Source organism: Austrofundulus limnaeus, unplaced genomic scaffold (genome assembly GCF_001266775.1).
Source record: "Austrofundulus limnaeus strain Quisiro unplaced genomic scaffold, Austrofundulus_limnaeus-1.0 Scaffold0, whole genome shotgun sequence".
Lineage (NCBI taxonomy): Eukaryota > Metazoa > Chordata > Actinopteri > Cyprinodontiformes > Rivulidae > Austrofundulus > Austrofundulus limnaeus.
In genome coordinates, this window is record NW_013952402.1 from 3,778,608 (window position 1) to 3,790,853 (window position 12,246).

The 12,246-nt window shown below is 37.4% G+C and overlaps 2 protein-coding genes across 3 annotated transcripts; one reads left to right on the plus strand and one right to left on the minus strand.

Moving 5' to 3' along the window:
• zdhhc16a (zDHHC palmitoyltransferase 16a) lies at nt 1-4,114 on the minus strand. 2 transcript variants are annotated; one of them, XM_014019315.1, is made up of 11 exons: nt 3,977-4,114; nt 2,641-2,889; nt 2,249-2,443; nt 2,078-2,166; nt 1,948-1,976; nt 1,706-1,839; nt 1,437-1,556; nt 1,307-1,380; nt 842-968; nt 499-569; nt 1-377 (listed from the first exon to the last, which is right to left on the minus strand). In XM_014019315.1, the coding sequence occupies exons 2-11, from the start codon at nt 2,863-2,865 to the stop codon at nt 275-277; spliced, it is 1,167 nt and encodes a 388-aa protein (XP_013874769.1). In that variant the 5' UTR covers nt 2,866-2,889; nt 3,977-4,114; the 3' UTR covers nt 1-274. The 2 variants fall into 2 exon arrangements, with proteins under 2 accessions (XP_013874769.1, XP_013874699.1); XM_014019245.1 differs by lacking the exon at nt 1,437-1,556 and having other exon boundaries at nt 1,307-1,392; nt 3,977-4,111.
• Nucleotides 4,115-4,313: 199 nt separating this feature from the next.
• On the plus strand, nt 4,314-7,694 carry mettl18 (methyltransferase 18, RPL3 N3-histidine). The gene is made up of 2 exons (XM_014019426.1): nt 4,314-4,549; nt 6,597-7,694. The coding sequence occupies exons 1-2, from the start codon at nt 4,445-4,447 to the stop codon at nt 7,542-7,544; spliced, it is 1,053 nt and encodes a 350-aa protein (XP_013874880.1). The 5' UTR covers nt 4,314-4,444; the 3' UTR covers nt 7,545-7,694.
• The last annotated feature ends 4,552 nt before the right edge of the window (nt 7,695-12,246 follow it).

Sequence of the window (12,246 nt, forward strand, 5' to 3'; positions counted from 1 at the left end):
AGTTATGACGCCATAATGCTGCGGGTTCAGTAAAGCCAGCTTGCAAGGGAAAGTCATACCCAGCAGGAAGCAAACCATTAAAAAAACTTGATCTTTCTGAAAACTAGGTTTATATATGTTCTGCAGAGCTGAGACTRGAGTTCTTGAGGTATTAAAAGGTGATGTTACTCAGCGTCTTCAAAAATATGGAGCCGCCAAGGAAGAATCCATTGACCCAACCAGATAAAGTTGGTAATTACGCAATCAGGCTACAAGGTTTGGTCTGATCAGTCTGTCATACAGGTATCAAATCAGTTTTAACTGGAAAGAAGTCCCACGTCAAACCGTCACCGAGTGGTGGGTGTCCAGAGGGAAGCAGGACACGTGTCACCCAGTGGCTACACACAAACACAAAAAAAGAGGTGCACATTACAAAAAGAACAAGGCAACTTTTGTTACAAAGGATGCATGAGTTCCTGCAAAAAAAAAAAAATCAGTGCAAACATCACAGAAACACACCTTCTTTTCTCCACCCCTAAGAAGATTTTCCAGTTGTTCAGCCTGCCGTAATTGAATGGGTTTTTGTAAACCTGGCAAAAACAAATTCAAAAAGAAAAGGAGCAATTAAAAAATGTAATAAAGTTGTTAGTATGTACTGAACAGATTTTTAAAGGTGTGTCTGTTCAGTAAAATACAGTATGTCCTAATGTTAGAAGACAAAAGAAAAAAAACTAAAAAAAATTTTTTTGGTCTACTGCACGTAGTCAAGATTAGAAGAGATGAACTCTGGTACTGATGCAGAACTAGATTTGGATTTTCTTTATTATTATTAACAGCACTTTTTCTTCATCTCAATGCTCACCTTCCCCCATCTGACCATCATTCGCTTCATTTCCTTCCTATTGATGTGTTTTTCAATGCTGGTCTCGCCTCTGGATATGAGAACTGCGTGCCAAATGGTTAGAGCTCCCAGGGCCACACCCACTGTGCTACAAGGAGAAAGCACATTTTTTTCTGGGTGACTGCCAATCCATCAATGTAAACAAACCTTTTGTAGTTCTGTTAAGCCACTCCATCTGGAGTTTTCAGGAGGAAAAACGAACGGCCATTGTAGTACATTATTGTCTACATAAGAAAAGATCTAAAAAGATGAACATTTACAGTAAAATAAGCAGCAAAACTCCTGAGCCRAAATAAAACTGTGGCGTTTTTCTATGTAAAAACACTGCTTACAAACTTTGTATTCTTCTGTAGAACAAATTAATAACAGGTGTTGCTATGTGGGAGGTTTCTAGGTGTGGCAGATAATTGAAATGACCGTTTTTACCTGGTGAGYACCCACATGTAGATCATACTCTTATGAATCATCTTTTCTTTAAAGGTGTATGGAGGCGCAGGTGTCTGAAAGTTGGTCTTGATAAAAAAACAAAAAAACAAAAGCATATATTATAGCACACAAACAGATTTAATTGAAGTGTTCTAAGTGAAGCTACCTGCCCAGATGGGAGAAGCCCAATAAGAAGTCCCATCCCTTTTACCGGCATCCCCGGCTTTTCCGAATCCAAATGCTTAAAACGCTGCAGGAGCAGCCCGCAAGCCCAAGAATAAAAGACAGAAACAGAGCAGTGCCAGTACAAAATGAGCTCCGTGGGAAAAAATAAAAAGTACCACCGTTGCAGGAGAATTAAAGATAGCGACACAGCCACAAGCTGACCAACTATCTCACCTCAAGAGCGTTGTACGCATCCAGGAACTGGTTTCTGCCACTGATGCTGCAGTAGACACAGCCCAGGGTCATGAAGAGGCAAAAAGAGAAGAAGTACCGATGGTTAAAATGACCCACGCAGTTATTCAACCAGGCTGAGGTGCTRATGTTAAGGAGAACTGGCAATGTGTTATTTTGTAAAGATACAAATCACATTTCATGAGTTCATTATGCAAACAAGCTATTTAATGTGCAAAAGATACGACAATGATGATCCATTTTTAGAATGCATCTGCAAAGACAAAACAAATAAATTTTAACCTGAATGATAAAAAATAGAAAGAAACTAATTTAAAAAATAAACAGAGCAGAAGAGAAACTACACTGACCCACCTGTTACAGATACCACAGTGGTGGGTTCTTGCTGGTTTGGGCATGATGCACTTTTTACAGACCGACACAAATGGCCTGTCATTTTTTTCCTGAAATGAAAAAAATTTTTTTTTGCATGGTTAAATTTTAAAAAAACAAGCAACAAAGTAAATCTGCTACTTGTTCTCTTACCGTTGGGGGATATCCAGGGGACGTCTTGGCAGCTTTGTAGTAATGAAAAGCGATCATGATGAGGTTCCAGTGTCCGTAACAAAGATGCCAAGCAATCCACGCTGGAGAGTAAGTGTTCAAGGCCATCGGCAGTAACACAGTATAGGCTACCGCCAAAATGGAGCTGGTCAGTATCACCACCAGACAAACAAAAACCTTACAGCAAAAAGAAAGAAAAAAACACAATTATTTATAAATAAAATTTTCCGATATTTTTATCAATACAGATGGAAAACTACTGGAGTAAACTCCTTCTAACACTATGTACCATTTCATATAATTCAGGATCATTTTTTTTTAATCCAGGATATTTTGAGTCTGACTTCATAGTTTGCAAATAAACCCAAACTCACCAAGCCAAACCAGCGGGTGACATAATCCACCGTCACAAACACTGGTTCAAAAACAGAGTCAAAAACCACATCGGAGTCTGTGAGGGAATTGAAGCAAAGCGAGCGAACCAGCAGTTTCACGTAGGCCCATATTCTCCGGACGCACAGGGGCAGTCTGTTCCTTTTTAGCCTGCTACCCAACTGTAAGCGCACACAGCGCAACAGGTGGAGCGCAGAGCACCTCATCCTGCATCTGCAGAACGACRGTAACTGCGGGAAAAATACAGAGACACATGGGTGATCTTGTTCCACGGGTATTTTGCGAAATCTAAAACGAGTTGCACAKAAAAAGGTTACCAGCATCAATTAGGATACATAAAAATAAAAAAGGCTAACAATGCATGTCACAAACAATCCAAACCCCGAGGTTATTCTTTTCTACTTTTACTTTGCGTCAGGTGARGGGAAATTTCTTCCTCAAGGACACCAAAACTATGCTTGGATTTTTGTTCCAGGAGCATATTTTCAAACCTGGCATGGGTTGAACTTCGTTGGCTCTGAGCCATTACTCAAGTATAGATATTAATGCTTCTGTAGAAGTTGAAGTATCAACTCAGGCTTTTTACTCAAATGTAAAAGTGTTGGTTTTAAAATTACTTAAAGTATAATATAAAGTAAAAGCAATGTAAAGGGGAAAAAAAACATTAGGGACAAAAGCTCAGGCTGGGCMACAGGAGTTTATAGTGCACAAACTCATCCCTCTAAAGACCATAATTATTATAATGTTAAATTTAAATGTTAATGATGGGAAATGCTAGTTTACCTGTTTCAGACACATTATATTATATCTCTGCTAAAGTCATCTTCATAACAGATATAATGTTGGTTGAAAAATTATTACTCAAGTAAAGTACAGATAACCAAATTCTCTACTTAAAGTAAAACTAAGTATTTGTACTTCATTACTTGTTGAYACTTCTGCTTGTTTTGCTGCATTCCGGACAGGGTGGAGGCTCTTGCCACAGCAGTGGACAGTACGGAGCCCGCGAAGGGACATGGGGGGGTTTTCTTTTTCTTTTGCGTTCACTCGCAAATCCCGCAGCACTATTTTCGCACACYTAAAACGGTCAGTTAAAGGCTAACCAAAGACAACTACAACGCAKCTATAAAGTCACCCCCCAAAAAACGCAGCAAAACAGTTGAAGTGTTCGTGAGTCACGTTTGTTAGCAGATTTACTGAAACATAACACTCCTAAATCCCTTTTTGTCCTGATGTCACACGCTCAGCACAGGTAGACAAACAGTGCTGCGGCTGGTGTCATGAAATAATATTTTGAATTTAATTGATAATACTCACTGGTCTACGCTGACGATAAATCCGCCGGGATATCCAGTAGTGTCAACATTTTCAAAATGACGGCAAAACGGGATTATTCATCCTGTGTGTTTTGAGAGGAGCTGGAGACCTGTAGTCAAAAGATCTGAATACCGAGCTAGCGTTACTGCGCATGCGCCAAAAACTGTGATGCATCATGGTAGTCTGAGTCAGAAATTAAACTGATTTATTACAACTAGGGCTTCTTTTCTTCCCCAAAATAGATTTTATGCATACCGTTTTCTTATCGAAATCTTGTAAACTTAAGGTAGACTCAAAATAAATTTTAATGACTGTGCTAAATCGCCAAACAAACATAAAAATGGGTCGTGAGGTGTTTTTCAGAATTGTGGGATTTGTAGTTCTTCCACAAATATATGCTACGCTAGCGAGGTCAACATGTGGAACCTACCAACCTCAAGCTAGCTCTGTTGGGTGGTATCAGTCATCATGTCGTTTTGTTTTAAYTTTGACCTTCCAGCACAAACAACAACCCACGACGAAGAGGCTGGAAATAAACATCAAAACGGAAAGAAAGATAATGATGCYAAGTGTGTAAGTAGCTCCAAATAATCAAGAAGTTACCATTTACGTAGGCTGTCTTTTGCTTTGACGTTGATCTTCTCAGCCTTAATATCGTAAATACGAGAATAAAAAAAAAAACTTTATAACCAGTCTTTTCAAACTAACAGCAGGTTAGCCACACGAAAAAGAAATACCTCAAGAAACCATCCCATGTCAACTCTTGAATCTTTTTCTTTTAACTTAAATAAATTATTAAAAATTCATTTCAAAACTATAAGCTACAATGACAAAATGAGTCAAGTGATAAGTAACTTGATACAACTTTTTAATAACATAAGAATAAACAAGACTTCCAAGCAGTTAAGCAAATTTAGAAATAATTGTAATAAACATTTCTTTAACACAGTTTTAATTTCAGTCAGTAAATCTAAAATACARTACAAGTTTTATTTAATTTGTGGGATCAGAACAAATGCAAACCGAGAATATTTGGATTATTTTGAATTTTAAAATAAGTATAAATATCTTTTTAAATTATATTTAGTTTAAAATATTGTAACCACACATACATCACACTTAACACACTTATCTTTCATGCACAATTGACTTATTAAAAATAAATACGATGCAAACTTCATCTGAGTTCAAAAGAGCACAAAACCTAAGGTACTTTACACATACTGCCTTTAAAAAACTATATTAATTTGCGTTAAATTGACAACAGCAAATGTCTTTGTTTTATTTTATTTTATAATTATTTTTTGTCATTAACAAAACTGTCAACCTGAAAAGACAAGCGCATCTTCATGCAGAGTTTAATCAAAATTTTAATAACTAATGCCACTGTTTACAAAATTACTTACTTCTTCATATGAGAACTGCACCCTAAATAGTGACCTTTTTATGTAATCCAAATAATTAGTCAGTTTTCTAACACTACATATACAAGCTGTACTGTTTAAATGAAATCTCTCTCCATAAGTCAGAAKAAGAAAGACAATAAAGCTAAGATARATAAWAGTCAAGTGCTTAAGTTTGGTGTCCTTCCACTAGAGAGCGTCAGTTCATCATCATGTTTTTTGCTTGTCAGCCAAAGACCTACAAGTAAAATTACCGGTACTAAGAATGAACTGTGGAGGTTGTTTTTGTTGTGTGAGTGCTGATTGTGGGTGTGACATTTGGTAACAGTGTTTAGATCATTGTGAATCACATGGCAGATGTGCAACAGTTTCATGTTTGAAWAAAACAACAACCAGCCAACTAACTTTGTAGTCGATGGGTTAATAATAAAAGGGAAAAAAACCTACACAGGTGGAAGAATAATAAAACTAAAGAATATTTATAAATTAAGTAGCTTGCTTACTTGTTAGAACATCTAAGTCAGTGGTTCCCAGCCTTTTTAGACCTGAGCCATTTTGTCATACCACTAGTACCCACTCAGACAAACGTAATGATGATTCTGCTAAACTATAATGTACTACAATTGAATGAAATGTATGAAAATGAAATGAAAATTATTTATTTAACTCCCTAGAACGTGAAATTCTCAGGCGTGTTATTCTTTTCAACTCAAGTTAAATAAAGATAAAAATGTTGCCTTTAAAAGTGAGTAAGTAATTAAATAAAYAAACCAGGTAATGTCAGGTGAAGGAACCAGCAGCATCCAAAATCAGAAAAGAACCCCTTTGTGAAAATCAGAARCTCGCCCAAAATTATCAAATTCCATGAGATTCTGTGTTTTATAMTGGATTCCATTTTGTGTCAATTCCGTGATTCCATCTGCATTTTCTGCATTGTGGAAATCAAATGGCCCTACATATCCCAGTCCTATTTTTATCTATTTTTTTACACACCTGAGAAATTTATCCACCTACGGCCTGTAAAATGCTCGCGAACCCCAAGGGGTACACATACCCCTGGCTGGGAATCACTGATCTAGGTTGTTCTCAAGTTTGGGTTATTTTGTTGATTTGTCAACTAAAGTATGGAGTCATTATAAATTTTAACCAAGTTATTGGAAGCTTTTTAAACCCTTTCCGTACCTAACCCTAACCATTTGTATTTTTTTGTTTTTCAGATAGAAAACAGTACCAAAACAGCTGGGCTGGTAAAAGAGGCCAAAGAGCACCTTCCACCRTCTGACCCACAGTTCCTCCTTACAAATGCTGTTTTTGAAACCGTTACCGTTGGAACCCTTCCTCCTCTCCACTTCCTTAATGAGACCGTCTTTGAAAGGACAGCCTCAGAGAGAGAGGATGAGGAGAATATTCTGTCTCACAGTGCAAAGCAGAAGTCTGACCTCATCTCCGGTGTGTACGAAGGAGGCCTGAAGGTGTGGGAGTGCACTTATGACCTTCTGGAGCTGATTGAGAAAGAGGGAGAGACGTTTAGTGGGAGGGCAGTTTTGGATTTGGGCTGCGGAGCGGGTCTGTTGGGAATTCTGGCTCTGAAGAGAGAAGCTAGGCAGGTTTGCTTTCAAGATTACAACGGTACAGTCATTGAACAGCTTACAGTTCCAAATGTATTGCTAAACCTCCAAGAGGACGTTGAGACGGACAGTGACGATGACCAAAAAGGGAAGGGCAAGGGGAAAAATCAGATGACAGAGGATTGTGAAAAGAAAGAAAAAAATGACCATCCACCTTCTAAGAAAAGAGCCATGGACTTTTCCCACCCGTTACTCAGGAGGTGTCATTTCTTCTCTGGTGACTGGAGAACTTTTCATCCGTTGGTTCTCAAAACTGTACCACAGYCCAAATTTGACATAATATTCACCTCAGAGACTATCTACAACACTGAGTACTACCCTGCTCTGCATGAGACCCTCCAGAAACTGCTGGCGCCTGATGGTCGGGTCTACCTCGCGACCAAATCGCACTACTTTGGTGTCGGAGGTGGGCTGCATCTGTTTGAAACATTTCTGGAGCAGAGGGGGGTTTTCTCTCTGGATCACCTGTGGGATGGAGAAGACGGTCTCCAGAGACATGTAGTAGAGCTACGTTTCAAAAAGCCAAAGGACACCTGATTAAGGACCATCTGGGACTTTTGAAACTGATTCATTGGTGAACCATCACATTAAATCTGATTGTTTATTCATGCAGCATATAAAACTAAATTGTTGAAATCCTAAAACAAGGAAAAACTGTAATAAATTCAAATCGTCTTTGCTCATTCATCGCCTACTCTGTTGTTGTTTTTTTTAATTATTTGCTTCCTATATCGAAATTTGAATATGCCAGGAACTGAAGTGCTGTTAAAAGGGTCTGTTGCAGGTCTTTAGATGCATGGGGAGGACAGAAAGGAAATGGGCTCAGTGACCTTTACGAGTGTTATTCCCCCCATGTTCAAACGCCGGCATGAAAGCCGGGCTTGTTTCTGCAGTCCAACRTGAAATGTCAATTGCAACTTATCCCACTAGCCTAAGGATGCCGTTTGGAAAGTGGATTCTAGTGTCACTGCACATCAATAGTGGGATTCTGTGGGGTCTCTGTACCTCTTATTCTGCTSGTTACATAATCTTGATGGGGCCCCGTTCCAAACAAAATGTTTTGTCGTATTTAGTCGTGTATACATCCTGGAAAGGGTTAGAGCAAGGAACTACGTTATTTTTCCAACGCCACCTGGATTCCCCATTTCTCTCAGAACAAGGAAATCCACTGAACATTTCTAACAGGGATTTTTCAGAGGAAGAATGCATCAAGTCTGAACTAGTTTTTTGTACTAAAGGTTAGCAGGTACACAAATGGGGAAATCAGTTGGTTTTTACAGGTCGGCCGACAAACACTAGGACTATGAGACAGCATTAGAACATCCTTGCTACAAAGTGTGATTAGGTAGTGATTTTGTGACTACAACCCAGCTGAGTATAATATTCACATAGCTCGGAACTGATCTGAAACATTCCCATGACGCAAGAGAGCGCCACGCCGCCCTGCTGATAAAKAAAATTAACCATCAAAACCATTTAGGAAATGAACACGCAGCAGATCAAACGTGATGATGTGTTTTCACGCCCACGAGTGTGAACAGACCTTCCCAATTCTTATTATGCACTCATAATTGTGGTATTAAATGCTGTTTCACTCATAAGAGCGTGAAATACAGCCAACATGGTTTCTGTTAGCAAAAAAAAAAAAAAAAAAAACAGCCCGGGCAAACTTCCAGCTTCGTCATTGTCTCATCTCGACAGCTGTTTGTGGCCTCCAGGGGAATTCCTGGTTTCTCTGGTAGACGTAGCCTTTCCCCTGCTTGCTTTATGGGAACGGGGGGGGCAGGGCATGTCAGATGGTTTTCCTCAGAAACTATTATGTGTTGATTCACTCTGAGGGGGCGTGCTTGTTCACTCCCACTGCTTCCTTCTTACTGGGAAGTGACTGTCAGGCTTACCGTACAGAGGGGAGTGTATAAAAAACAGGGGAGGGAGGTTGATGTGATGTGGAAAGGTGCCTCTATATCAGCTCATTACTGTGCTGCATCCTTTAGGATCTGGAGGCCATGGGGTAGCAGATCATGCAGGTGAATTGGTGCTTGTTGAACATTTTAACWCTTGACGAGGACTATTGAAGTGTGTTTAAAGCTGTTAAGAGTTTAAAACAAATCTGTCTTTAATGGGGAGGTTTGTTTCTGATGAATCCTGGATCTGGAACAAAAAGTCTTCAGTGAAAAACTCAGGTATGTCGATCTGTAGAAATCTCTAAGGGCAARACGTTTAGATGTTTTAAACTGAGTTCCTAAATTAGAAACCAACTTCCACCGTTCATTTTTTTAATATCAAGAGAACGGTATTTAATTTGCTAAACAATTTGATCTTTAAACAAAAGTTTGTGGTAGCTTTAAGACTTCGCTGATGTCTTCAAAGAATATTATCTGTCACGTCGCAGGTCGCAGAACCGGTTGCTTCCAAGTTCAACTGCCAGACCGTTTAGAGTTTCCTGAACATATTTAGGTGTGACTCTCAAGTCTATCGAATGGTTTCTCTTTAGCAGAGCACAGGTTTTAATGAATAAACCAAAGTCATTAAGATAACATAGAAGAAGTRTCTCAACTGTSACAGTAAAAATCGACTCCAGGCCTTGAATTAGGTAGGTTTTTTTGTTTTGTTTGTTTTTTTTTCTTCTTTTTTTTTCAAATGGCAGTTAGGGAATGTGTGTAATGCAGTGCAGTCTAGTTAATATCCAACTCATGCTGTCAGGGTTAAAAACACATTTACCAAACTGTGTCAGTAATCACATGTCCTTTACTGGCAGCGCAGGACCATAACTGATGAGTCATTTCACCCTTTGAGTGGGGAGCCCTGATTGCTTGAACCAACCTGGTGGACACTCATTTCAGTGGCGGTAAAGTTTTTCTAGGATTGCTCAAGTCTAAAAGATGTTTTGGGTTCCTCAAAGTTTCAATGCTCTGTTTAAACAGAGAAACTAATTCATTCAATCCTGTTTTTTTTAAAGAGGTTTTACTTTGATTTTACTTAAATACCTTCCAATATGTTGAAGTAAAATGTTGATGATTTGACTTTGTAAGTATTTTTTTTACTGTCAGAGTGATTAATAGTTGTTCCGTCACCAYGAGGGTCTCTTGCTCAATCTTACACTGGAAAAGTAAAGCTGACGTTATCTGATCATCACTTTGAATTTCTTAAGAAATGGRTGACAACACAAGTTACAGCAACTAAGCGCAACTCTTTTTCTTTTCTTTTCTTTTCTTGCTGAACTTGGTGTAATTGTTTTGTGTCATTATGTTGTAGTTGTTAGTATTCAAAGTTTATTTTCAATAAATAGGCAGAACATTAACCCTGAGATATGAGTTCAAAACTTTTTGACACCCAAGGATCAAGACGCTTCTAAGAACCTCGTTTTATTTAATAAGTGCTCTACTATGAGAACTGAATTCCATAGATGGTGGCATCTCCAGGTGTCATCTATGGGCTCAGTTCTTTTGGCATGGTACTGGTTTCTCAAGCATATAGTAAAAACGTTGAAACTTGAGGAATGTCTTTGGTTCACCGGAAATTGCTTCTTTTATTTATTTATTTATTTTTTATGTTCGTTTAAAATGTGTTACATTGCATTTTAAACCTCAACTAATTGGTTTTTGGTCTTCTTTTTTTTATCAAATAAACATTTCTGAATATATGACTATGTGATTTTATAAAATTGTATGTAAACCAAGCCTTTTATTAAAGGCAGAAATGTGATTACATGTTTCAGATGAACAGAGGGGACTGTTTTTATTAAAAATATTTATGTTGTACTTTGTCTGATTCAAACTTGCCTTGTTTTGAAGGAGAATCTGCAATAAAATGTTTGAAGATACTACACCCAATGATTTTTAAACTGTTCATTGATGCTTTTGCAAATAGAATGAAGTCTAAAATAACGACTGTAAACWATAAAAATTGTGACATGGATAATCGTTGATTTAGAAAAAACTTCGGAGACTTGCTGATGTTTTAAAACTGCTTTTAGATCTGCGCATAGAACAACATTGTGTAATAATAAAATGAAAACAAAGGTGATGGGATGACGATGCAATATCTGTAACGCTATGATTCAAAATACTTTTTCTTAATTTCTTACCTGATGATACCAAGACTGAAACAGAAAATGTTATTTTAATGCTTATAATGTTCTCATAACATCCACATCAAGACATTTAAACTGATACGTTCAAAGTGAAAATTCCTCTTTTTTATCATTCGCATTCACAGAAACCAGGTCCTCTCTTGTTTAATGTGATATCTCAGTTATTTCAGGGTTCTAGATGAATAGCTGAAAGTATCGGGACTTTTTTCTCCATTTCACAAACAGAGCTATGACTGGCCTCATCGTGATCGGAGAGGAAACAAAGTTGCATGTTTTTATTCCACGCGGACTGAGCTATATCACAAGAGGACAATTAAAATGTGAAATTCTTTTAAAGTCTTTCCATGTCACTGTTGTACATTTTATTATGATTTTAAGTGGGGGGGTACACCCTCTGATACTTTCTGTTGTTTAAAAAATAACCACAAGTTCAAATGTATGATGTGAAGTGTATGTCTTTGTACATTTTCTGTTTCTGAAATAAAATCTGCTTTACAAAACAAACTATCACTCAGCTGTCGTCACTCATTGTGGAAACAATAAGGCCTATTCTTGGTTAATAATTGAGTAATTTAAAGAATGCACTCTTGTGATAGGACAAGTATTCCTATATTTGCTACTATTTAAACATTTGTACAACCACTTTCTTTGAAACATTCACTTCCTTTTCATAGTCAAACAGTGTAARGATCACTAATTAACTACTGAACACAATGCCTTATTTACCACGAAGTCTGTAGAGTTCTTCAGACAGTTTTACTTAAATAGTTTATTAAACAAGAATATCATCAAACAGGTAGAATATGCTGGACTCCTGATTTAAATTAAGAAAATTAAAATATATAGCAGTTAGCTATTGAAATGTCTAAACCTTATATWGATAGAAAAGTTCAAATGATCCTGAAGTAACTATTTTTGCTCAAGAACTATTTTTTCTTCAGTGATATACTTTATGCTTACTTTACCACGTTACATCAAAATAAAGCTATTGTTATATGCTACTGGTCATAATAGATAAGATTATAAAATGAGTCACAGATAAGAATTAATAGTTTTTTGCACTCTCAGGCCAACATTGTAAATAAGAAACTGTTCTTAATGTTTTGCCTGTTGAAATAAAGGTTAAAATAAAATAAAATAAAATAA